At 43.6% G+C, this 27,993-nt stretch overlaps 1 protein-coding gene across 1 annotated transcript in view; it reads left to right on the top strand.

Moving 5' to 3' along the window:
• Window positions 1-17,629, top strand: part of TNFRSF21 (TNF receptor superfamily member 21) — a 39,173-nt gene extending 21,544 nt beyond the window's left edge. The window contains exons 5-7 of the mRNA XM_078862557.1: window positions 8,290-8,597; window positions 12,731-13,010; window positions 13,745-17,629. Coding sequence (XP_078718683.1) covers window positions 8,290-8,597; window positions 12,731-13,010; window positions 13,745-13,974 — 818 coding nt within the window. The 3' untranslated portion in view covers window positions 13,975-17,629. The remainder of the gene's footprint in view (window positions 1-8,289; window positions 8,598-12,730; window positions 13,011-13,744) is intronic.
• The last annotated feature ends 10,364 nt before the right edge of the window (window positions 17,630-27,993 follow it).

The following is a 27,993-nucleotide window of genomic DNA, read 5'->3' as shown; positions in this document are numbered from 1 at the left end:
CGTAAGTCCAATTGCCAAAAACATTAGTCTTTCGTATATATTTGTCCATCATAAACCGGTGTTAAATGGCGTCTCCACCATCATCATCGTTTCCTTCTCCCGTTCCCATGAGTGCCATTCCTTCTGTGTCCCCAAGGGGTCAGGTCCCCTTCCATCCCTTGTGCTTCTAAATGGATAAATACGGTTTCCGTACATTCCTGTGAGCATCACTTCCGTTCCCGCCCTTTCCTATTATTTTAAGGATCATTATCGTTTCCGTAAATAAGTGTAGCACGTATATATTTATGTACGTTGAACTTCTTTTGCATCGTTACCGTAGCCAGCCGTGCTTACCGTGGTGATCGGAGGTGCGATTATCACGGTAAGAAGTGTAATACCCAGAATCTCTTAGTTGATGCTGATCCACCTATTTTCAGCTTCTATTGCACAGTGCTTGATTGCTAAGGAACAAATTTATCTTTGAGAGTAAATGGCTTGAGGTTAGCCTGGCCTGCTTCTTGATGAGTTGTTTCAAGTTTACTTAATGAAGTTGTTTTCCGTGATGTTATCCCAAAATTACTTGGTGCAAGATTAAAGTTGTTTTTTCGCCAATTTAAACAAAAATGGTTGACGTGGCCTTAAATACCGGGCGTAAGGTCATTTGATGAATAATTACGTAAACACGTCACGACTGGAGTAGAATATAACCCTATTTTTAGGCAAGGGGACGGTGTTGTTGTGAAATGTATTAGACTTGACAGATGCTTGTCATTAATTTTACACTTATTTTTAGGCTAGCTTTTTGTAAAACCTAATCTGCCCAAGTTATCGAGATTATATTTGCGTAAAATCTTGACTTAAAGCTTTCGTGACTGCAGGAATTCATATTCTTGGGTCTTTCGGTAAAGTCACGTAGATAGGCTCAAAGAAAATAACAAGAAATAACAAAAAACTACGACGTTTCGAACGCAACACAAGCGGTCGTCATCAGCCACCGTTGCTTGTTTTCCTCGATGTGGTGGTGGCTGTGTGATTTTACATTGACATGCTAATCTCTCACAATACAATGGCCACCTCCTCAGCTTCGTCGTCGTGGAGGTAGCTCTCCAATCTTACATTGACATGCAAATTTATCACTTTAACATCACTAGCCCTGCCCACTTCGCTCATGACCCTTGGGCTACATACATTTCAAACCTTTAAAACATCCTGCCTCACCAGCTTTCCCGCTATTTTTTTCACCTGATGACGATTGCTTGTGTTGCGATCGAAACGTCGTAGTTTTTTTTGTTATTTTCTTTGAACCTATCTACGTGACTTTACCGAAAGACTCAAGAATATTTATTTGCGTAGTCAATCTTAGCTTCTTGGAAAAACGGTATCCTAAAACAGAACTCCTTAATTTAAGACCAGGTTAAAAGTTATTGAGACGATAAGGCCCCTTTTTAGTGGAGACCTGCGGAAGTATAATTTAGGGTTGTTAAACAACATTTGTTAAACCGGAGAGCATCATTATCGATCGCCAGTTCCAACGGTCAGGAATAGTATCTGTTCTACTATTCTTACAGTGTGTTGGAAGAGCTAAGTGTGTGCACGATTTGTACCCCACCACACCTACCCTGCCAATCAATTAACTGTGGGAGTACCGAAGTTAAAGAAACGTGCCCCGTTTTTTTAATTTCTTTGCTGGGAGTCTTGATTCGAACCACTACTTCTGGATTGCAAGTCAAGTATGTTAACCATTATGCCACATATATAAGATGACAAATGGACTCACAAACATGCAGGGTTGTACATTTACGGTAATTGTTACACATCGTGTGTGCGGCAAAACCGGTAATGCTTTTTTTTAAACCGGTTTTTACAACGTGCTCACCGATGATGAAATAAAAATGTTTTTTTAATAACCACAAAGCAAGAGCAAGCGGGGTCAAGTGCAACACATGATGACACAGTTATCTGCCCTGTAGTAACTTGCTGTATTCCTCACTTAAAGTGATCGCACACGAGAAAGTCATTGAATCACTGTTGCACTCAGGGAGTGTGGAGTCCAGCGGTTCTGATGAGTGAGCGTGCAGCGTGCTTCTGTAAATGCTTTTGGCACAGGGCAGGATATGTGTCTGCGCCTCGGCACATGGGCAGAAGTTGTGGGCACAGTGAATTTAACAAAAACAGCAGGTGCAGAGCAGCGTGCAAAAATAATGTTCGTGTATGGTGAAGGCATCAACATGTATTGCATTCACATGTTTTATATAATATTGGCCGTGGCTTCCGTTTGCGTCAGTGAGCTGTATAATAACTCGGGTTATTTTTTCAGTCTCGTGTAGTAAAGATGCGAGAGATTCGGTTTTCAGATACCCGAGTGATGGCACATGTTTGAGGTCGCCACATTTGTGGGCTTGGCTCCGTGGTCCACTGCAGTCTGGTTCAAATTCCCTGTGTTCTTGGCATCCCTGCTGATGTGTTAGTTCCATTTTGATGTAAACATTAGTGTGTAGTGGTGTTTGGGTGGCAGGACAGACTTAAAACTTTTGGCATAAACCTCCAGCATTGGCCTTTTCTTTTTTTGGTCCACCGACCTCTTCGTGAGTTAATCCGCACGTAAGCTGGCCCTATATTTGTCTGGTTGTTTCCATTGTGAGTGCACTTGATGTTTTGGGTTGATATTAAATGGCGTGTGGAAAAGAAAGTGTGTGCGTTGCGTATATTCGCCACGCATTGCAGATTGCATTCACTATCCCACGCAACTGCTGCTGCCTCTCCCCTTAATATCCTTCATAGGCGTTTGGGAATTCTTCGACTTGGTTTCAAACCGTGGGTGAGTTAGCTATGACCTATATTATTTGGGTCTTTCGGTAAAGTTACGTAGATAGGTTCAAAATAATTTAAAAAAAACTGTGGTCACTTGATGACGTCTGCTTGTGTTGCGATCGAAACGTCGTAGTTTTTTGTAATTTTTTTGAACCCATCTACGGGACTTTACCGAAAGACCCAAAGAATATGAATTCCTGCAGTCACGAAAGCTTTAAGTCAAGATTTATCTGTAACCTCTTAGGCAAGATACGGTTTAAGCAAAACATCATATTACAATGCAGTGCAGAGTAGGCACAACTGCTTAGTCACTATTCACCGTGGCCTAGTCGTAAATAAACTGTGTGTGTTCCAGACAAGTCGTTGGAAGAGCATAAATGCCAGCTAAATTAAGACCCATGCCAAAACCGATCGTAGGGCTGTGATTGATAGATTCTTGGAGATAAAGCCAAGGTGTAATATCTTTTGACATTTTAAGTTATGTCGCTGGGATGTATGATTGCACAGTTATCACCAAGTATGCATGCTTTACAATTTTTACTTAAGGAACACGGTGTTAAATCTTGACTTAAAGCTGTCGTATTTCAGGAATTCATATTCTTTGGGTCTTTCGGTAAAGTAACGTAGATGGTTCAAAGAAAATAACAAAAACTACGACGTTTTGATCGCAACACAAACGATCGTCATCAGGAGGAAAGATGACGATCGCCTGTGTTGTGATAGAAATGTCGTATTTACACTGAGACCTCCTTTTCCAGTAGCAAAATATAGTAATAGGTTTTTACCCTTTTATCTGGTACCAGATAAAAGGGTAAAAACCTATTAATATTACAATAACAGAAACGTCGTAGTTTTTGTTATTTTCTTTGAACCATCGATGTGACTTTACCGAGACCCAAAGAATATGAACACAGTGTTCTATTTAATATTTTCTTTGCTTTTGATTGACTGTTCAAACAAAAATCAGTCGGAACACGGTATTCCAGAAGGCATTGTACATTCAGCAACTTTGAACGTAACTTAATATTCTCAACACGCTGCTTTTGAAATAATATTATAATGCAGTACATCATTGTGAGCTTGCTAGCACAATTGCATAATTCATTTTGAGAAAAAATATTCCTTTTGTTGCAGACTGTATTAATAGTAATAATTTGTTTTGGAGCCTGTGACCGTATCACCCAGAATGTGCCTGATCTTGTCAGATCTCAGAGGCTAAGCAGGCTGGAACCCGGATACGCCCTTGCATTGGCGACCACCATGCATGACAGGTTGCTATAGGCTGACAGGCTACGTGGTGGGCAGAAAAATGCAGTGAAGCGAAAAGCCATTAGGTGTTCTACGCCTATTGCTGTAGCTTCGTAAATTAAACATTTTCTGTCTTCATGGGTTAATCTAATTATGATTCGCAGAAAGATTCATGAATATTCCTGGACACATGAACAGCCAGATTTGTACTATTGATGTATTTAAGAAAGCATTGCTTCCATGTGTAGTTACTCACAGTATTGTATGCCTTTTGGCGTCCTCTGGTCTAACACCATTCTGAGACTAGGCTCAAAAGAAAGCTGTCTTTGGTGTGGAGCAATCAGTTTCAAGGACAATGCATATATTATCAGAGTATACTCTTTGTTCTTTCGGTAAAGTCACGTAGGTAAAAAATGAAATTAAAATTAATAAAAAATTAAAACAATAAAATCACGACGTTTCGGAGGCAACACAAGCTTCCGTCTTCAGGTGAAACTGTCACAGCAAAAAATCTGTATCAAGTGGAGAGAAGTCCCAAGAGGTACGACCTCATATACTGGTTAAGGGGGAGGAGCCAGGAAGGGCCGCGGGAGAGGAGGAGTTGTGAGATAGTCAGTACTGCTGCTGGAACTGAGCGTTTGTAATGTAGATGGCATATGTAGATAAGCCAGCTAGGATTAAGCCGCCTTTTGTTTTACCTACGTGACTTTACCGAAAGAACTAAGAGTATGAATCCTTGCAGTCACGAAAGCTTCAAATCTAGAATTATCAGAGTATGTTTTTTGGTTGCATTCTGACCACAAGTATTGTGGTTAATGCAGACATCATTTCTTGTAAAAGGTTTCAGTTTGGTGTTTTAACATCTTAACACAACTGTTTTGTTGCCAGAAAAAGGGGAAAACCTATTCTCAATATTTGTTTTGTCTCATGCCTTTGCTGCGGTTGTGTTGTTTTGGCTGTGGCTTTTTGGTTGCTAGAGCTTGATTATACTCGCATGCATATTATTAGTGTTAGCTGCAGGAGTGACCCTCGTGGTGGAGAGAGGCTCAAATATCGAGTGCTGTTTTTGAGCGAGGTTTTATAACGATTGGCCAGTCAGATGCATTGGCAGCCGTGGACCCAGAGCTTGCCAGACTTGTCAGCGATTCGTCAGACCTAAAAAAATTGATGTACAGGTCATCCATAGAGTAACTAAGACATGTCTAAAAGTTTCTGGTGTTTTCATACATTGCTTCAAGGATATGACGAGGTAGGAGTCTCTCACCGAGACGCTGACACCGAGCATGCAGAGAAAGTACCAAAGTGAAGCTTTGTTTTGAATGAGAGCCAATCCCAGCATCAGGCGTAACGAACCTATACAGAGCATCTTGTGTGTGGAATAGGCACTTGCCTGAGTTGATGCAGCAGCGGGGCATAGCACGGGCGTCTATGGTCTTGTCTTTTGAGGCGCAGTACCTCTGATGATTAAGACATTGTGCATTCATCTGACACGCGTAATTATCAGATCAACCATACATAGAAATTAAAAAATGCCATACGGGCTTGCCCGAATGGGAAACAAATATAAACTTTAGTTTGCCCCTTGGACATGCTCCGTGCGTGACCTGCCCGAGGCACAGCAACTTCTCGTCACTGGACGTCATGGCGTCCAACATCCAGGCCAGCTTTGCTAGCAAAGGTAGTGGATATCGTGGCTCGTGTAACGCCTTTGTAGGTGAAATGGTGACATTGTATTGCACAGGATATGTGGCCTGTCTGCGGCTTTAAATTTTGGACATGTAATCCGTACGCGGGAATTTAGGTAAAAAATGTAGCTCTTGAATTGTTGTCACTGAAAGGTTTTTGCTTGTTTTTTCATTGGGGTTCGAGGGGGTGGGATGGGGTGGGGAGAGGGCTGGGAACTCTATACTCGTTCAGAGTTGTGATCCAATGTCTTGATCATTAGCCTACCTCTGTTCTCAGCCAAGACTGGAACACCAGCTGTTCATTAAAAGTCTGCTGAGGTTGGCTGTTCCACCAGCAAAAAAGTTTACGGAATATTTTTGGTTCGTGTTATCTTAAAATATTTTCTCCAGGGGTAGTTTAAAAGCAGGATACATAGCATGTGTGCAGCATGTGTGTTGTTTAAAGCAAGTTAAGTTAAATATGGCTAAGGCATTGGTGCATTATTTAATTATGCATAAAGAATAGCAACCTCCCTGATCACTGTAGATTCTTTAAGTGTAACTCATCTTTTTTTTTGCCCAATTTTATTGTAGCTCTACTATCAGTACCATGCCATGAGATAGCTGAATATCCTTTCGGAGAACAATTCTGTAAATTGATGCCATGGAGCGACTTCCGATGTCGACTCCTCAGGCCTCGTTATCCACATTAGGGGGTGCACCTTTTTGTATATATTACAAAATGTGCTCATTGCTTGTCAATCCAACACAACAAATATATTACTGAGAGCCTGGAATAAGCTGATGAAAGCCCATATGTCATTATTATTTGTTCAGTAACTGGACTGAGGCCAACAATTTTCGACATTTCACACGACACTACCCATTTTAATCATGGGCGGCAGCCCAGATTCAAACCCATGGGGTGTCCGCTCAATGCTCTCATGCAGTATTAGCCTCCTAAGCTACCCATCCTTGAGTAATCTCTCCACTGGTGATGAGCCCCGACTATGACGTTTTAAATCTAGACTTAAAGCTTTCGTGACTGCAGGAATTGATATTCTTTGGGTCTTTCGGTAAAGTCACGTGGATAGGTTCACTAACACAGCGGCCCACCACTTGCATTGGCATTGGCTGGTGATATTTGGGCTACGCCCATTTCAAACCTTTATAAGCAGTTGTCGTTAGAAGCTAACCCCCCTTTTCCTGATGACGACCGCTTGTGTTGCGATCGAAACGTCGTAGTTTTTTGTTATTTTGTATTTTTTCTTTGAACTTATCTACGTGACTTTACCGAAAGACCCAAAGAATATGACGTTTTACCAAGGGGATGTTTTTCTCTGTATTATTTCCCCTCTAATCAAAGTAGTCGAGTTTATGGACGATCAAGCACTTGCTAATTCTCACTTCCAGTCACTCGCTCACTCACGGTTGGTCACCTCTTTACCGCTTTTTTTTTCTGCTGCCGTGATTCCTGTTTCCGTGGACCTCATTTATTGATTCCTCTACCCATGTTGAGGACACAGTGTGCCAGGCTGACTGCTTCATCTTGTCCGTGCTGTGTTCATCAATCATACTGCAGGTCAAAACACTTCTCTTCCTGCTTGTTTCCTCACACTGCTCGATTTTTGGAGTTCCCCTCCCATCATTCCCTCCCTACTGGACATCTGTGAAAAAAGAGCTTTATTGCTCATCGGATTCCTCCAGTATAAATACAGATTCTGATTCTGATCGTGCCTTTTCCGAAGCTCGTATAACGTCGCTCATTTCAAGAAACACGTTAACTTTCATGGTGAGGTTGGAGAGCACATATATACAATACAACAGCAGATTTTGCTGCACCACCCTCAGCTGTCCACCATGCAACTTAGTCGTCTATAGAACGTAACGACATGCCAAGCATGCTGATTGCCCATCCAGGTGATATCCTTGTTCAACTTTGCATGTCTGCTGGGATTTAGTGCATTCCAGGCAATTTGGTCATAGGGTAGTGGGCTCTTGTGGCTAATAATTTCCACAATTCACGCCGCTGGTCAGTGCGGTTTAGGAACAATTGCACCCAGAATCCGTTAACGTATCGCTCGCCACTGATGTTAGCCGTGGCCGCGAATGGAACTTGAGTCGCCAGGTTCATCGTGCAGTGCGTTAACCACTGGCTCTTACCTAGCTTTTAGTAATGTCATGTAATCATCATTTAAGAAATGCAAAATCAAGCTCTTGGCATCTCGAATGTGCATTGTTGTCTGGTCACACTGTGTTCATTATATTTATTTGAAGGTTTTATTATTGAGTTTGTCGGGTAGAGAATTCCATCCGATGGGGCCCAACCTTCTGAAAAGCGTGGTCGTTGCGCGTCTTTAGTCGGCTTCGTGTAACAACAACAACAACAACGGGATCACCACGAGTAGCAGCAGCAGACCGAAGGTGTTTCCGTTTTCGATCGTTGGCGACAGGCGCGCATAACGCCGACAAAGAGCGCCGCTGCATTACCACGTCGGCACTTGTGCGGTGAATGTCCACGTCTGTCTGTGAGAGTTAACCGAGGTGAGGCGCCCTCTCTCGCCTCCCATTCTCCCCGTGGGCGCAGGCGTGGACATCCTGCTTCTCGTCGCCGGCCACATCGGCTGCCAGTGGAAGGAGCTGTACCGCGCGCTGCTCGCTTCGGCCGCTTCCTCGTCCTCCGCGGTGGCGGCGGCGGCGGCGACCGAGGACCCGACGGCGCTGGTGGACGAGTCGGCGCACGCCTCCTACCAGGAGGCGGCGTACGCCGCGCTGCTCGGGTGGACGGCGCTGGACGCCGAGGCCAACCTGGCGCGTCTCATCGGGGCCCTGCGCACGTGCGGCTGGAACAGCCTCGTGGAGCGCATCCGCGCCATCATGGAAGACTCCGCGCTGGTGGGTCCATCTCCCCCGTCGTGCGGTCTTCGCACGCTCGCTCGGTCCCCCGTCGGCTGTCTGTATTCCAAGCTCTGAGATGTGGTTGGGGTTGGTCCCACGTGTTGCTCTCCAACACACCGGTGTGCTGTACTAGTAACATGTTCTGTTTACGTGACAAACCTTACTAATTGGCTGTGCCGGGAGGTGGCGGGTTTAACGACACATTTATATATTTACACGATCTAATCCAAAAAAACCTGTATTATGGATGATATTGGTCGCGAATGCCTACGTGTTAAACTGACGGTGTCTGACGTGTCGCTAAAAGTGCTCCCGGGATGTGGCGTAAAACGTCGGGTTGTTCCGCGTGTTGTGCGGAATGATTTCCGACGTTTCGCTTTGGCTGCTGGGAGCTTCCTAAAGGTGCTCCCAGAAGAAGCTCCCATAGGCACGTGGAGGGAGACGTTGGACATTTTGCAACCCATCAGAGTGCTCTACAGCACACTCCTGGAAAAAAAACTATGCAGTGGTCTTCAACAATATCCTTCAGACCAGAGAAGGGCAATTGCCTGAAATTTTATTCTTAAACTGAAATGTCTTATTTTACCAGGTAATGCCCCCACTGAGCTATGTAGCTCTTTTTCAGAAGCGACCTGGCCACAAATGATAGCTCAACGACGTGGCTTATCAAGTGGAAATGTGTAGCAATCAAATACTCTAAATGCATCTTGATTCTAAATGTGGAGGGAAAAACAGGAGGACCTGGAGAAAAGTCCACACGACCACGAGGAGAACATGTAAACTCCAAAATATACAGACATCAGATCGAACTCGCGACCTCCTGTATGCCAGGTGAGGTAGTTAACATCTCCCCACCGTGGTGCCCATATACTTATACTACATTATACTACTATTGTTAACGCTGTCGGTACGAAATTTTATGGAAGCTAAATTTAACATGATATGTGTAAGTTATTGGTGACTGGTGGAAACCTTCAACTTGCTACATATGTAAAGTATATTTAATACCGAGTGTCTGCGCAGATTCAAAGCCAGTATCTCAGTGGTGCTGGATCATTGATTGACATGACCAGTGGAGCCCTCTGATCCACCCCAAGTCACCTGTTCTCTCCGAATGTACACATTGTTAAACGTGTTTTTTTTTTTCTTTCACATCGTCATATCTTAATAATGTTTAAGTTTAACATGTATATATTTTCTTGGTTGCTGCGGGCATTTATTACATACTCATAATTTATTTCATGTTTAAGACCCTTTCACTTGTTGCGTTTTTCTCGATGGCAACCAATCATTTAAACACCTTGAGCCGCATAAGGAGACTGATGATTGAGATTGTTGTTCACCCAGTATGAATAATTCCTCTTCTAAATGATTATGTAACCAGCAAATGCTATAAGGAGACAATAACAAATGCATCATGAGCGACAATTAACAGAGTGTATTTACAATACACATCTAAAGATTGGTCACTAAATGGTCCTGTTAAGCAGTCACAGATCAATGTACATGCCTCTAGCTATTTCAATACTAAGAGCTGGCCTATTGATATAGCATACATTTTTAATCTGCTGAAGGTACCCAGAAATAATGGGCTGCTTTGGGTCAGAAATTAAATAATCCTGGTTGTTATCTGATCCACCATAACATCGTTTTATCGTTTTTAAATAATAATAATAACATGAAGAGTGAAAATATTCTGGTTTGCATTCTGTGATGTGCCGTGTCGAGGGTAATGCATCTCTCCTGCCTTCCGACTGTCATGGCTTCATCATCCCATTAAGGGCGACAGCAAGTGGAATGGTCTTGGCACACGCAACGCTAGCTATTTCTAACACATTGTAAAATAATTGGCATTCAAACCAATAAAGAATTACCACGTCAAAAATTGTTTATTTAGTTCCCATAATTGGTCAGCGTTTTGTAAAGTGTGATTTGCACAGTACGTGAGCGCCAGCTGTTTCCATTTGGTGCAACCTCAGTTCTGCTTTCCTTTAACACAATGTTCCCTATGGATCCTTGAATAAAATGAATAAATAACCCGAACAACATTGCATGACAGGAATAATGGCATTGGCCATGAAAATCGTTGCTATGTATATATCATTTGTAGAAATCTCTCTGAGAGAGAACGCTCAAAGCACTGCACCATTTGGAAATTTGATTACATATTTTCTTGCACATTTCCTTGAAAATGCTAATAAATGTGGCTTTGTGAAGTACAAGTTATTATTTCAAACATCTATTCATTGCAACGAGGTGCACAGCGATGCCTCTCTCTGTAAGCATTAGTCACAACTGACTGTTGGTGATCAAACTGCTGTCAACATGTTGACTCCCGTATTGTGATAAATGCATGTATGGAATGTTGGTAAACTAATGTCCTTTTGGTTTAGCATCGCTGGGGTTTTTTGTTGTATATTTTTGTTTTTTTCCATTGTAGATTGCATTCCTTATTAGAATATTTACATAAAAAATTATTGGTGTTATTGCCAAAAGACCTGGCTGCACTTTGTGTTGCATTAAACCTTGCATTTGAGCAATGACAGAGGTGTCTTATTAAACAGTCCGCTTCTGGAACGTGAGCTCTATGAGATAGCACGGCTGTGGTCAGTGGTAAGGTAATGGCATCGTAAGCATCTGCAACGAAGGGACTTCGCCAAGTGCCTTGTTTCGTTTGTGTGCCGAATTTGCATGTGCAGGAAAGCCCTGTGTTCAGGTGTGAGATGAAGTGGTGTAGATTTTCTGTACACGATATATATCTGAGCAGAAACATACAAGGGGGCTTAATTCAAAGGGACGAGCAACTCCAACCTTGTCACATGTGCATGATTCAAGGAGCCTGCATGGCTCAAGGCTAAATTTGGTGAGAGAAAAAGACAATGAGCAGAACAGGCCATGGAGTAGACGGAAAAAGACATTGCAGCGATTTAGTGTTGACAAAATAGCATTTTTCTACATTGTTATTCAAAAGTCGCAGTCCATGAAGGTATAATTAACTTGGTGACCTTGAGCAGAAATCCTCAAAATGAGATGGGGCGGCAGTTCATTGCATCTGTTTTCCCGAGGTGACGTGCTGGAGGCCGCACCGTGGCAATGGCTATAAATCTTATCACTGGAGAGAAAAATGCTGACCTGCCAAAGACTAGGAAACAACGCCTTTTAGCATTTATCCTGCGGATCACGGCATCACATTTGGCGTGGAAATAAGATCTAACAGGGTTAAGGCAAGGGTGCAACCCTTGGATATAATATCTATATATAATCATGTAATCTTCCACGGGCCGTTCGATTTGTGTATTTGGAGCATAAGAAAAAAACTTGAATAGAAAAAATCTACGCACCATTGGTTGCCTAACACGGACTCACTTTATCCCCAATAATACAGGTTTTTCGGTTAAATCGCGTAAATATATAAATGTGTCGCTAAACCCGCCACCACCCGACCCAGCCAATTAGTAAGGTTTGTCACGTAAACCGAACGTGCCAATTCGTTTGGAGTACATCACACCGGTGTGTTGGAGAGCAAAGCCACAATATTTACAATCGGAGTACGACGTTTTTACAACTAGCTTCATCAGTCGACAGCCAGATTTGTGGAGAAATCCTCCTGTTTCGTTCCTTAAATAGAGGGGTAGATGTGATGACAACACGTGTGCGCTCTTCTTCTGCGAAGTGGTGGGGGGAATTAATAAGCGCCTATAAATGACTATGGGTATCCATTTCCGTTTGCGTTAATTATATGGTAATCAAGTTATATTATGCATGCGCATTATGCAAGCCCATTGCTGTACTTCCTATCGATTGCGTGTATTGAAATAGCCGTAGCAAAGGTAGTCCCGATTGAAGTATGGTGACCTGTATAGGCATGCATTTAAACGATGAATGATTTGATGATTTGCTTCCAAGCAGCACAAAGTCTGTGGCTATCCGAACGGTTAAACATTTATATATTACACTTATATATTTACGCGATATAACCCAAAAGACTGTATTATGGATGATATTGGTCGCGAAAGCCTCCGTGTTAATCTCACTTTATCCCACCGCACGTTTGTGCACTGGCATCTCGAATCTGCCGCTCACTAACGACGGGGATGCTCCCGAAAATGCTCTCGTGTGCGCCCCTCTAGACGGAACGGGACGAGGTGGGTCCCCTGCCGATGGTGCTTTGTGCCGGGCGGGGTACGCGAGGCTCCCTGGCGCCGGGGTCTGACGCGGGGACGCTGTCGGGGGCCGGGGTTGGGGCTGGTGGTGAGGGGCGGCTGGGCCTCCACACGCCCGTGGGCGGGGCCTGCAAGCCGGGCCGCACCGCCCCCTTCCAGGACGAGTCGGAGCCGCTGCTGCGCTGCGACTCCACCTCGTCCGGCTCGTCCACCGGCTCCGCCAAGGCCTGGTCCTTCATCGCCAAGGGTGAGGCCACCACCCGGCAGATGCGCAGAAGTTCCCCTTGAACGTCGTCTTACTCGAGCGTTTCGTGGCAATTTTTTACGATTTGTACGTACGTATGTATGTTGAACTTCATTTGTACCGTACGTTGCCAACGGTGATAATATAATCAGAGGTGTGGGATTTGCCCCTCTCCCTAATTGCAATTTGAGGCCACGGTTCGATTGGATGTTTATTTTTAGATACGAGTTGATGTGTTTCTTGAATTGAGCAAGGGAATACAAACGTTGATGAGATGAAACGGTCCAGTAGACAACCCTTAATATGGGTTTAGGATTAAAGAGTGCAGTTCAAGGGAAAAGTAACTATGCTGCATAGGTTCATGTGAATCGATTACTTTACAACAAAAACACCTCGCATATAATCGATTCTCATATGTGATTTGAAGCATGAGCATAATAAGATTTGATGTTAATCAATGATTGATGAGAAATCGCATGATCGCCATGTTGAAATGTTAAAGGCTTAAAGCTACTGATTCATTAGGGTTTTACTTGAGGATGAGTCTGATGTTTAAATTAGATTTACATGGAGGTGGCTAATGAGCTGATGAAACTGTGCGACAAAATGTATACGCAAATAAACGGACGCGTCCTTCACGAACACCAATGCGTGTATGGCCTTGGTTTTTAGGCCTTGGGGATGAAGGGGCGGTGCACTAACCCCACAACCCCTTCTGGGTGCGTGCGCGCGCGCAGAGAAACGAGACACCATCCTACGACAGGTGCTGGCCGACTCGCTGCAGCTGCAGCCCATCTTCGACGACGTCTTCTCGCTGCTCTCGGTGGAGGAGCTGCGCGCCGTGGAGGCGTGTGGCCAGCCCGACGAGAAGCTGGAGCGCATCTTCGACATCCTCGGCTGCAAGAGCCGCGAGGCGAGCCAGCGGCTGCTCGACTCGCTCTACGAGCACCTGCCCGAGCTGCTGTGAGGCGCCGTTTGACAGGAACCGCCGGCGCCGGAGTGGCCGCCCTCTTACTAGGGTCACGGGCCGAGCCGCTGTAAAACTCACGCACGTGCGCACGCTCCCAACTCCTCTCTGCTTTGCGTCATCTCCGCAACGTAAACGCCCAGTTATTTTTCGAGCGGAAGAATATGTTGCGGATTCACTGGGTTTGCGCCAGGTCTGAAAACGCATTCACGAGTTAACTTTTGCCCACCTCCGCAAACAACCTTGAGACTTGCCGGCGGAGACCAGTCGGCTACAGCCTGAAACCAGCTGCCGTGCTCGCACACGCACACACGCGCGTGTACACACGCGCGCACGTTTACCCGTGAGCGAGCGTCTGTGCGCGCATCACGTGACTTCCTCACAAACACGGTCAGTCTGAACGCTCCAACCGGGCGGTCACGCCTGGTGTCGCACATTTCTTGGTGTGGACACCTTACAACATGTGTAACGACAGGTTAAACAAAGACCTGGAACAAGCGCCAACGGAATTATTGCGCCCCCCACCCCCCCCCTATAGGCGTGGAGCTGCCACTACAAAGCTTTCCTCCCTAGATGCACCGAGCGGGCAGTTGTTGTTTTATCGTACACGTAATGTTCGTCTGCGTAAGCAGTTTCTGACTAATATTCAGTAAACCCAAATGCATGACAAGTAATTGTCCGAAAGGGTAACGAGTAAGTGCACCGCCAACCTGTTAACTCCCTGCACGTGCATGCGTGTTCTAATTCAAATATGTACACTTCAAGCACTTGCCTGAATGGCATTCGTAAGGTGGTATAAGCAAATACAAGTTTATTCGTAGGGAGGCTAATCGTGTTTACTATTTGATAGCGTTTTCTTGTTTAGTACATGAACCCCTTAAGAGCGACAACGTTTCTTCATCATTTGCGGAGTGGGGTCCCTGCACAGCGCTTATTTTACACATTGCTCCGAGTAAATCCCTGAGCATCTTCTTCTCCTTACCCATTTTAGTTCCTTTTTTCATGGAAACAATGCCGCAACGCATCAATGTGGATTTACCATTCTATGGTTGTCGTCAATGTGCGTGCCAAGTTGGTAGCGTGATCGTTTAAACGTTTTTTGTTTGTTGGCAACCTCCCAGATGAGTGCGCAAGCTTCTCATGTGCAAGTGGGCATTAGTCATTTTGTTTTCCAATTTGAGTTATGTTTCACTACATAATGGTACTGTGTTATGTCACCAAGTGTAATGTATTTATGTATGTTACTAAGTACTGTATATGTTTCATGCGTTCATAGATTATTAGCACTTTAGCGGCCATACAAACATCAGTTAAAGAACATGAAGGGATTTTTTTTGTTCGGTAGAAGGATATGGTTTACCATGCCCTCTTTGTAATGTAAACTGTATATACGTAAGCATTCACGTTTGTAATGGGTGTGTTATGTTTCCATATTTACTTGCATGTGTCTTTCCATGTGTACACAGCATATACATGTGTGTGTGTGTGTCTACCCATGTCATCAAATTATTACTCCAGAGAAAATGCTCAAATCAATTATCTCGGTGACAAGCAAACAATGTGTGGCTTTATATAAAACCCAACCTCGCAAATTTCTGATAAACATTACAGAGTTGTATTTAAAAAAAAAATACTTGTATACTTTTGTAGAGGTGGTGATACCTACAAGAAAACCTAAATTCACTTTTAAACATAGATTCGTTTGTGGAAAGTGTAAGTGAATAAAGTTAGAGCAGCACTTTTGATGGACAACAATTACTTACAAGTTATTATTCTGGCAACGCTTCACGTGAACAGAACTCGGGTAGCACATGATTGTAAAACAACTAGGCCCTTGTGTATTTCAGACAATGTTAATATTGATGTTAGAAACTTGTGCTCAGAGCTTTTGGGAGTTGCTTTCTCTGTTGTCCTAGAATATCTGCAGTCAACGCAATTGAGAACGAGAGTGGCATAAGCATGGAATTGACAAAAGTTAGCAGGCATTGAATTATCGTCCTGATCGAGCCAGGTTGTGCTTTAGCCATCGTATTTCTGTGACCTCTCTGCTGGACATTAATTTGGTTGTTGATGAAACCTTAATTGGAAACGTTTAACGCAGCTTCGGCATCCTACAACTGCACTGTTTTGACGAGCTGCCCGGAAGCTTTTGAGCAAGAGCTGCCTGTGATCATCTGCTTTATAACGACTGGACAAGCACTCGCCTTAAATTACATGAATCGAGACTGACGCACCGCAGTGGCACCAACAACCGGGACCAAGGCATTCTGTAGAAGATAGCGAAGACGCTTTCCGAACCTTCCCATGTGACTTTGGAAAGTGAACGGCATTACTCGTGGACCTTTCGTAGTGAAATTTACCGCCGGCTTGAGAAGACGACGTTCGTTACGGCAGGCCTGCATATCCGCAAGGACAAAGCGACGTGAGCGCACACTCGCGCGGCCCACAAGCATCTCGCGACCCATCTCGAGCAGACCGGTCCATTGCTCTGGGAATAACAACGCGAGGCCTTTATTTCGCACAGGGTATGCATCTTAGCCACTGAGCGAGATCCGAAAATGTGTCGCGGATGATTTGAAAAACGTAACTGTTGCGGATTAAATATATATTGATATATCAACCACAAGCACAGCTTGTATTGCTGAGTAGTGTGGATAAACCTCCCCCTGCCCATGCATGCAAGTCTTCCGTCGGTGAGTGCTGTTGTGCTGACGTGATGTACGTTGTGTAGACAAAATGCACTGTGCGCGCGTGTGTTTGTAAACGGTTAGACTCTACAAATTATCCTGTGTGTTCTTGCCGAATGGTGTTGCTGTAGTTGGGATATTTTAAAGCTTTCGGCTCAAAGCCTTATTTAACGATTGCCTCTTAAAGAAGTGCTTCTGGATATGTTGGCTATGAGGCGCGCACACGTGTTTGTTTATTTTTTAATTTGTGACGTGGAAGTTTCGCCACTGAGCGATTGGTATTCGCCACCGATTTCAGTGGCTCTGAAGGGAACAAGTGCAGTTCACTTTGGAGTGGAGTGTGTATACGAAACATGTGGGAGATACCCTTTTGAGACATTTACACTATACTCTTGAACACCAACCACCACTTGATAGTTAATGCTCTATTTAAATGATTACTAAACGCACTTATGAACACCTTTTGGCTGTGCAGGCCATTGCCATCGGAAACGTGGCATTTCAGTACGTTTGTGTAAGAGCGTTTGCTGTGCGTTACTTTTGGTAGCTACTCCTTCAAATGCTGTACTATTTTTTAACAAAAGTGATGTGCGGCAGATTTGCAGGGCGAGTGATTCCTCTTAATGGCTTCATGCCAACGGTGCAATGATTGTTTAATGTAGGTGTAATCTTTCAGGTGCTTCTGTTTTTATTTCGTATGCTGATGTTTTGGCACACCTTTATTGAATTACCACGTTTGTCCGGTTTGCTGTATTTGGTAATTTTTTTCCTTATTTGTCATACCTTTAGATTTTTTTTGTATGTGTGTGTGTGTGTTTGGTGACATGCGGTCCATTCCTGCCAGTCTTGCAGGAAAGGCCCTTTGGAGATTGTAACAGACATCGCCCCGCTCATTTAGTTCACCTTACCTGTTTAGCCATGGGTTTGTTTGCTTGATGCACAATTAAATGTTCAACATTTAAAAACTCTTACCGACTTGTTTGACATTTAAAGATCATCATGGGCTTTGCCCCCCCCCCCCCGTGTGGCGGTTGAAACATCGGGAGAAACGTTCCTAAATCGCACCCATCTCTGTCCACGCGCCGGTATTAATAGGTACACCACAGTCGATCGTCAGGTCACACGTCGTGAGGTTTAATGGGGGGCACTCCCATCCTTTTGAGCACAGGAAAGTCGAACAACATGCCACTGGAGGGGCTCCCTGGGGTTTCCTCCATAGTAGGGGCCCTTTTACCTGCAGCAGCATGGGCAAGCAATTGCTGTGCTGCTCCTTTTACCGGCTTGAAGAGGGTTTCCCCTTTTTGCTGGCATCAAAACAGGTGTGAAGATGTTAAAACACCAAACTGAAACCTGTTACAAGGAATCATGTCTGCATTAACCACAATACTTGTGGTCAGAATGCAAACAAAGAAAGCTGTCTGGTGTGGACCAATCGGTTTCAAAGACAAGGTATATATCAGTGTTTTTTTTGCATTCTGACCACAAGTATTGTGATTAATGCAGACATGATTCCACGTAAAAGGTTTCAGTTTGGTGTTTTAACATCTTAACACCTGTTTTGTTGCCAGAAAATAGGGAAAAACCTATTCTCATATTTTTGTACTGGCAAAGGATGTCCCATGATGTACCTGTTTTGTTGCCAGAAAAAAGGGGAAAACCTATTCTCATATTTTGGTACTGGCAACGGAGGTCCCATGATTTTACCGGCTTGTTTGAACGCCGCACGGTAAATGCTCAGAAGTGGGTTCAGGCATGAGGCAGAGGAGCAGTGCGCTGGACTGCTTTTGTTTGGCAAGACTGGGGAAGAAGAGACGGCGACAGTGAACCTGAAAGGATTACATTACAGCTGCATCGTGCATCCTAGGCAAAGATAACAATATGGAGGTCTTAATCCAGGCCAGAATAAAGAATAGCTGATGAAGATGACATCCTTTCAACAAGACTATAAGGCATTGTTTGTAGATGTATCATTTTTCACCAATGGAAATGTCTTCATCTTTTGGACGTCTGAAATTGCTTGGCATGGCATGTGAAATGTGAACACGTAGAAGGGATTTATCCAAAACGTTAACGGCAGATTGAGAAGCTCATTTCACACCAATTCTGCAGCAAGTTTCCCTTTCATAGGTGAACGAGGATCCTGGAAACTGACATTTAAATTTGATGAGAGATGCCCTTAAAAACAATTGTAATGCTTGTTGAATACCGTATGTGGCCCCTGCTGTTGGCAAGGAAACAGGATTAAGTGCTGCCACCAGAAAATATATCCCTGCTTGAATTTGTTACATTTACATGATTTGTGTCTGCTGTTCAATCGCTCAAGTCTGTTTCCTGATACTAATGCATACTAATGCGGCTTCCCACCGATGGATTTTAGGTAGACCTGTGGTCCGAACCACAGAAAGAATGCGGTCAACAAAAAAACTCCATAATACAAAAAAAACTCCAAATGAAAGTGTTAATGAACGCAATATTTATACAAACTATAACATTGCATGCAATAGTGTTTGTTTCAGGACAGTGTACTCAATCAGGATGTAATCCTACGTGGCATCGCAAAGTATAGGATTCAAACGTATGTGGTTTCTTTTAGGTTGCTGCAGGAAGCTCTCATCCTGGCATAATAAGAAATAACATTTGACGTGGCATTGGTCCCATAATTCTGCGTTGGTTAGGACGAGTTAACCCCATGGATTGCGGGATTTTGATGGTGGGAGGAACAGCGCTGTAGCAAAAGGGAGGAGGGCACCCCCCCCCCAAATGTCCGGTCGAATTATCGGAAACGAAGTGAGCAGCGGCGGAGATTTGGTGATGCGGCGTGCTGGTGAGGCGGTGTGCTGGTGCAGAAGCAGTTTGGGGGTGGCTGTAGGTGGTGGATGCGGAGGAGGGAGCTGTCGGGAAGGATGGCACCTTGCCCCAGGTCCCGCAATGTCTTGCTATGCCTCTGATGGACAATGGATGTGTAATGACTGACTCAGAGACACTAAGAGTAGGAGGCACTCTGGTTTATTAACACGGCCTGACAATAACGCCAGTCAGGACAGCTGGTAGACTGCCTGACTGGTGATGCCGAGATGGTGAAGACTCCAGCAGCAGCAGCACCACGGGGATCCCCCCACTCCACACGAAAGCCCCGAGCTCCCCTCCCGCGGGGCCCCTCTTATACTGGGGGGCGTGGCCTGCTGGCTCCGCCCCCGGCCACGCCCCCTTTCTGGAACCTCCTAACGGGTTCTCGATGTGCCCCTTCGTAACCTTCCCCCTACATCTCTCTCTGGTCTATCACGTGGCCTGCTGTCAGTCAGGGCTGCTGTAAGCTGCAGATCCCCTTCCCTGCCAGCAGCCAGCGCTGTGCTGCTACGTGACCGATTCTATGTCACTACAGATGGATGGATGGGAAAGCAGGGGATTGATGTGGTTCGAACAGCTGACTTGGTGCCAATCCATCTCCCTTGCCCCAGGGGTGATTGTTTGATGCACAACCGATGCATTATTAAAGCGATCCGAACTCGGCTCATCCATTTAGGGCTGATGAACGTGTTCAAACATGAGCGATAGATTTTAGGGTGTGGACTTGTTTTTTATGTTGATCTCAATATGCTTTAATGTTTGCCGCACGTGTGTTCAGTTCATACTATTGTTGATTTCGTACACCCCATATGCTGCATATAAGTGGGGCAGTAGTTGGCGTTACTGCGCGAGGAACACGGCGACCGGAGTTTGAGTCTCGACCGTGAATGACATCATGGTTGAGTGATGTCATAAGTGGTCCTGGACTCCCCCATTCACCAACCTGCACTGACCAGTGTGGTGAAGTATGGTCAGATGTATCCTGATGACATAGCCATGGATTAAAAAAGAGTTTTTCTATATTTTTGAAAATCAACATTTGATTTTACAGAATGTAATCAAAACCACTTTCATAAGCATTAGTTTCAGTGTCTACAGATATATATAAACAAATCACAGTGGGGTTTTAGAGATACTCGCTCAGGGTTGGGCAACCTGCGGCTTGGGTGCTGCGTGTGGCTCTTTAATGAGCTGCTTCGTGACGTCGTCCATGCCTGCCAACCCCTTATCAGTGCCTATCTTATTACAAGCCAATTCAGACCTTATCGGTCACCCCGTGCCCTTATAAATCTCAACGTTCGTCCTACAAAGTCCCATCACAAAGGAGAAACACAAACAAACGGACAATGTTTTTCTTTGCACTCATTGAAACGGCTGTACGCCGTGTGGACCTTGAAAACTCAATTTCCCTGTACAAGAACACGGGCTAAACCATCTGGGTTGACAGGTATGCGTCGTGTATCAAGTACTGGCCGTCTCGTCGTATTCACCACCATAGTGCGTTGCGGCTCTCTGAATATTGAGATGTGTTTATATTTTGATTTAAAGCTTTCGTGACTTCAGGGATTCATATTCTTGGTGCTTTCGGTAAAGTCACGTAGAAGGGAAATAATACAATAATACAAATATAAAACAATAAAAATTCGCACGACGTTTCGACTGCAACACAAGCAATCATCATCAGGTGTTCATATGATTTGCAACAACAAAAACAAATTGTCTCTTCTTGTTTTTTTTGCCTGCGAGCCCCCTTGGACGAGCTCCTCACAACGCGTGCGCACTTCGATGAGCCTGCTCACGACATTTCCCGTTGCCAGTATCTTGCACTCACGAGCGAGAGTTCAAATATCTGTATTCTTAGGTTTTTTCGGTAAAGTCACGTAGGTAAAACATCAAAATGAATGAAAATAAAATAAAAACAAAAATCACGACGTACAGGGTGGGACCGTCACAGCCGAATTAGCAGCTAATTCGGCTGTGACGGTCCCACCTGATGACGGAGACTTGTGTTGCCTCCGAAACGTCGTGATTTTTGTTTTTATTTTATTTTCATTAATTTTGATGTTTTACCTACGTGACTTTACCGAAAAAACCTAAGAATATGATGCCTTGCAGTCACGAAAGCTTCAAATCTAGAATTCAAATATCTGCTTTTTACATAAGCCAAGGTCATAATTCATACGATTAATATAATTCATCATGTCAGCATTCCATATTTCAGGCAGCGTACAGTAACACATTATCTTAAGTGCTGTTTTATACACAATTAAGGGATTAATAATTCAATTTCGTTTTTTTATGTGCTTGCCAAGCTGTTTGTGAATTAGCGTGGTGTGTCTATCAGACATACATAACCACAAGCCATAACTACAATTTATTATCGGCCTTTTCATAAGCATCTGTACAATTTTCAGTGCTTCCCTTTACCAGAAGACCACAACATTCAAAATCTGATCCTAAGCTCAATCGGACAAGCTCAAGTATATTAAATAAAGCGTGGCCAGTTTTTGGTTGAAGCGATTGCTGTTGTACCCCTTTAGCCGGTAAACGGACACTGACGTAGGATCCTTGGATGAAATGCGCCTTCCAAATGTAAGTTATTATTATGAGTGTCGGACGAATGCCTCGGGGAGAAAAGGAAAATAATTTCTGACAAAGGTGCCAGACGTATGAGTGACGGACACCGGCCCTCTGACTTAATGACAAAATGTGTGAACAATGTTGGCAGTTCCTGAGCCATTGGGCCACTTTTTTTGTTTAACGCCTGAAACTTATTTTCTAGCACCGGTGCAGGGAGGGGGGCTTGTTTATATACCTTGGGAGGGGGGGGGCGTCGTGTCGGGTCTCGTGTACATCACTGTAACCTTGCCTTGGGGGTCGTCCATAAATGACGTCACGCACCTGGGGGGGGGGGGGGGGTCAGACAATTGTGACAATGTGTGACGAAGGGGGCGGGGGGTGAGAAATGTGACGTCACTTCAACTTTAAATAAATATAGAATTGTTATAACAACACTAATTGTTATAACAACACTCCTACAACATCAGAGTGCAGCGCCACATTAAATACGCACTACAATGACAATAGTTTAAAGCGATTTGAAGCATGTTTTATTTTCAAAATGGAAATATGGTTTTTTGGGGGGGGGGGGGGCAGAGCTTTGTGACGTCATATTTGACAGGGGGTCTGACTTTTTGTGACGCCGTGTGACGAGGGGGGGGGGGGTCAAAAATCGTCCAAAATCGCGTGACGTCCTTTATGGACGGCCCCTTGGTTAACGAACAAATGCGTTGCGTTCCAGCCTTCCTCTGAATGCAGGAGCCCTGAACGCGCTCTCGTCCGCGGACAAGCCGACACGCCGATTTCCAGCGATGAGGTTCTTCGACCATGTATGTGTGGTGTGTGCACGGTGAACTTCTTTCGCATTGTACGTTTGCCAACCGCGCTAATCGGAGGTGCGGGGGGGGGGGTTAGGACACAAACTAATCACAAAAAGCTGTTATAAAGAAATACGTTTTCAATTTAGATTTAAAAGTGTAGAGCTCCAGTGGCTTCCTAATATCGGCCGCAAAAGCGCAATCTGCAAATCCCGCGATGCGGTGACCGTATTTTGTTTGACGGTTCGGCAAAATCCGCCGCTGCAAGGATGCCCGGGGTTTGCGTGATGGTTTATGTCCTTGACGAGATCAGCATGGTCTCGTGTGGTTCAAAGGTATTCATCATGCGTCATCTGCATTAACGACCAATCAACAACGCGCCGTTCCTCGCACGCACAATGTCTCACTGCCCCCAAAGACGCCTGTGTCGCCGTTCACTCAACGATGCCACGTTTCCAAAGTGAATTTCGAGGTGGAATGTCAACAGTTGCAGTTTACCAGCCAATCGCAATTGTCTATTCCAAGGTTTTAATTTAAAGAACACATCTTAACGACTGTACTTTTCTCAGTGGGTAGTGCTCAGAACCGTTTAGAAAAACTGCAGAAATTAGCATAATTAATTTAATTCCAAAGCGAACACATGCAGACTGTTCGGCCATAAACCTGCTTGAGGCATCCCACATCACAGCAAATAAAAAAACATACACTTGTTGGAGATGCTATTTCACGTGTAATTCATACGAGGCAATAACACACCTGTCATTCATTTACGTGCACTTGCTGCTGTTACCTGTTCCCACAAAACAAGACATATCACATTCAAAACACAGCGCCATTGGCAAATTATGGTGAACATTGGCACGCACTGCATTGCATTTTTGAATGTCTGCTCGGCCTGGAGTTAGTGAATGAATTATGAACGTGCAGCAAAGGAACTCGAGTAATAAGAGTAAAAGCGGTGGCCGTGAGGGCAAACGCGAGCGAACGTCGCCGTGACTGCTGAGACACAGGCGGCTTGGACAGGACGCGCGTCGCGAGAAGCGCCGGCTCCAAATGAGGGAACACGTGCCACACGATGATGCTGATGCTGATGTGCAAGGAGGGCAAAGGCCTCATTGAAACTATACAACTAGCAACGAAGTGGCACGTTTTGTTTACGTGGTAAACCTTTACTAATTGGCTGCGTCGGGTGGTGGCGGGTTTAACGACACATTTATATTTACGCGATGTAACCCCCCCCCCCCCCCAAAAAAAACCTCATGGATAATATTGGTCGTGAAAGCTCACGTGTCTAAATTTACTGCTTTTTTATTTTACCGGGTAAGGCCCACTGAGCTACATAGCTATTTTTCAGAAGCTACCTTGTCACAAATGATAGCTGAACGAAGTGGCTTATCAAGTGAAAATGTACAGCAGCCAAATACTCTAAACGCATGATGTTGATTCTAAAAGTGGAGGGGAAAACCGGAGGACCCGAAGAAAAATCCACACGACCACGGGGAGAGAGACACGCAAACTCCAAATACACAGCAGGCATCAGGGTCAGGATCGAACCCACGACCTCCTGTATACCAGGCGAGGTCGTTAACATCTCGCCACCGTGGCGCCCCAATTGCAGCAATTGCATCCATACATTGTCACACTGCATTGCGGCAATCATCAAGCACATACATTGCTTTGTTTTGCCACCACCGACAACCTAACCCTCTCCTCCACCCAACAACAACGCGATGTTAATACCCTATTACAAATCCGGAATGTTTGCAGGAGAAACATTCCGGACTCTTGTTATCCGTGGGGTTGCCTGTCAATTTATCTCAATTATCCATGGGGAAAAAATGTGGATACTCACAGTTAATAAGTAAGTCTGAGCATTCCTTTTCTCGTATGTGTCCAGTCCATCACAAAAGCACATAAATATGAAGAATAGGGTCGCACATACTACATTTCTGTAGACCCTAACAGCTACCGTGATAATCGGAGCAACGTGTAAGAGGGTCGTGAATAAGAGGAGCTCAATAATTGGCTGCCTTGTAACGTTTTTGGGACTGGAGCTGCTCGTGCCCACCTATAGCTAAGGGTGGCATTGGCTGCGAACACCACAAATATCTGCCCATGAGATCGATGCAGTCAAACATTTATAACAGCAAGGAATGTCGCTGTTTTCCTCCTGCATTGAAGTTTAAACGCTTGAGGTGGGTCACTATTGTGGCAAATCGCCCGATGATGCTGGACGTAATTACCAGCGAAACGTCGTACTCAGATTGTAAATGTTGTGGATTCATACAAATTGGTTATTTCGGTAAAGTCACGTATGTAAAAATAATGATTAATTATAACTTGATTTTTAATTTTATGTCTACATACGTGACTTTACCGAAAGAACCAATGCGTATAATAATTCCTGCAGTCACGAAAGCTTCAATCCTAGTTGTGGATTCACTCTCCAACACACCGGTGGGCTGAAGTAGTAACTGTTTGGCGTTTTGTATACTTGACAAATCCCTTACTGTTTGGCCGTGTCGGGTGGTGGAGGGTTTCGATACATTGACACTTACGCGATCTAACCCAAAACCCTTAACTATGAGTAATATTGGTCGCGAAAGCCTGCTACGTGTTAAACTACGACAACAGAGGCTATCCGCTGAGTAATGTGGCCCTCCGGTGGAGTGTTTCGGAATAGCATCTTATTGCTGTGACGCAGCAACACTCATTGCCATGGTGGGATATTGGGCGGGATTGGTGGCACAGCGCTCTCACTCAGCGGAGTGCACGTACGTGCTACGGAGCCGGCAACCTAAGATCGATTCCTGATGACGAATAAAATCAGTGGCAATCGATATCTGAACCGGTCCTGCCCCTTCATCAACCTCCATGGTGAAGTATGGTCAAACAACCTCCAAGATCGCCATGGCAGGATGAAGCTTTCATCCTGCAGTGAATGGAAACAAACACAACTCGGAGCCAGGATGTCTCAAAAGCACGTGTTTGTTCTCTAATCAATGTGTTTGTTCTCTAATCAATGTGTTTGTTCTCTAATCAATGTGTTTGTTCTCTAATCAATGTGTTTGTTCTCTAATCGATGTGTTTGTTCTCTAATCGATGTGTTTGTTCTCTAATCAATGTTTGTTCTCTAATCAATGTGTTTGTTCTCTAATCAATGTGTTTGTTCTCTAATCAATGTGTTTGTTCTCTAATAAATGTGTTTGTTCTCTAATCAATGTGTTTGTTCTCTAATCAATGTGTTTGTTCTCTAATCAATGTGTTTGTTCTCTAATCGATGTGATTGTTCTCTAATCGATGTGTTTGTTCTCTAATCAATGTGTTTGTTCTCTAATCAATGTGTTTGTTCTCTAATCAATGTGTTTGTTCTCTAATCAATGTGTTTGTTCTTTAATCAATGTGTTTGTTCTCTAATCAATGTGTTTGTTCTCTAATGAATGTGTTTGTTCTCTAATCAATGTGTTTGTTCTCTAATCAATGTGTTTGTTCTCTAATCATTGTGTTTGTTCTCTAATCAATGTGTTTGTTCTCTAATCAATGTGTTTGTTCTCTAATCAATGCGTTTGTTCTCTAATCGATGCGTTTGTTCTCTAATCGATGTGTTTGTTCTCTAATCAACGCGTTTGTTCTCTAATCAATGTGTTTGTTCTCTAATCAATGCGTTTGTTCTCTAATCAATGCGTTTGTTCTCTAATCAATGTGTTTGTTCTCTAATCAATGTGTTTGTTCTCTAATCAATGTGCTTGTTCTCTAATCAATGTGTTTGTTCTCTAATCAATGTGTTTGTTCTCTAATCAATGTGTTTGTTCTCTAATCAATGTGTTTGTTCTCTAATCAATGTGTTTGTTCTCTAATCAATGTGTTTGTTCTCTAATGAATGTGTTTGTTCTCTAATCAATGTGTTTGTTCTCTAATCAATGTGTTTGTTCTCTAATCATTGTGTTTGTTCTCTAATCAATGTGTTTGTTCTCTAATCAATGTGTTTGTTCTCTAATCAATGCGTTTGTTCTCTAATCGATGCGTTTGTTCTCTAATCGATGTGTTTGTTCTCTAATCAATGCGTTTGTTCTCTAATCAATGTGTTTGTTCTCTAATCAATGCGTTTGTTCTCTAATCAATGCGTTTGTTCTCTAATCAATGTGTTTGTTCTCTAATCAATGTGTTTGTTCTCTAATCAATGTGTTTGTTCTCTAATCAATGTGTTTGTTCTCTAATCATAGTGTTTGTTCTCTAATCATTGTGTTTGTTCTCTAATCAATGTGTTTGTTCTCTAATCAATGTGTTTGTTCTCTAATCAATGTGTTTGTTCTCTAATCGATGCGTTTGTTCTCTAATCGATGTGTTTGTTCTCTAATCAATGCGTTTGTTCTCTAATCAATGTGTTTGTTCTCTAATCAATGTGTTTGTTCTCTAATCATTGTGTTTGTTCTCTAATCAATGTGTTTGTTCTCTAATTAATGTGTTTGTTCTATAATCAATGTGTTTGTTCTCTAATCAATGCGTTTGTTCTCTAATCAATGTGTTTGTTCTCTAATCAATGTGTTTGTTCTCTAATCAATGCGTTTGTTCTCTAATCGATGTGTTTGTTCTCTAATCGATGTGTTTGTTCTCTAATCAATGTGTTTGTTCTCTAATCAATGTGTTTGTTCTCTAATCAATGTGTTTGTTCTCTAATCAATGCGTTTGTTCTCTAATCGATGTGTTTGTTCTCTAATCAATGTGTTTGTTCTCTAATCAATGTGTTTGTTCTCTAATCAATGCGTTTGTTCTCTAATCAATGCGTTTGTTCTCTAATCAATGCGTTTGTTCTCTAATCAATGTGTTTGTTCTCTAATCAATGTGTTTGTTCTCTAATGAATGTGTTTGTTCTCTAATCAATGTGTTTGTTCTCTAATCAATGTGTTTGTTGTCTAATCAATGTGTTTGTTCTCTAATCAATGTGTTTGTTCTCTAATCAATGTGTTTGTTCTCTAATCGATGTGTTTATTCTCTAATCGATGTGTTTGTTCTCTAATCAATGTGTTTGTTCTCTAATCAATATGTTTGTTCTCTAATCAATATGTTTGTTCTCTAATCAATGCGTTTGTTCTCTAATCAATGCGTTT

Source organism: Lampetra fluviatilis, chromosome 14 (genome assembly GCF_964198595.1).
Source record: "Lampetra fluviatilis chromosome 14, kcLamFluv1.1, whole genome shotgun sequence".
Classification (NCBI taxonomy): domain Eukaryota; kingdom Metazoa; phylum Chordata; class Hyperoartia; order Petromyzontiformes; family Petromyzontidae; genus Lampetra; species Lampetra fluviatilis.
The sequence above is the reverse complement of the archived record's forward strand: the minus strand, read 5'-3'. Positions and strand labels throughout refer to the sequence as shown.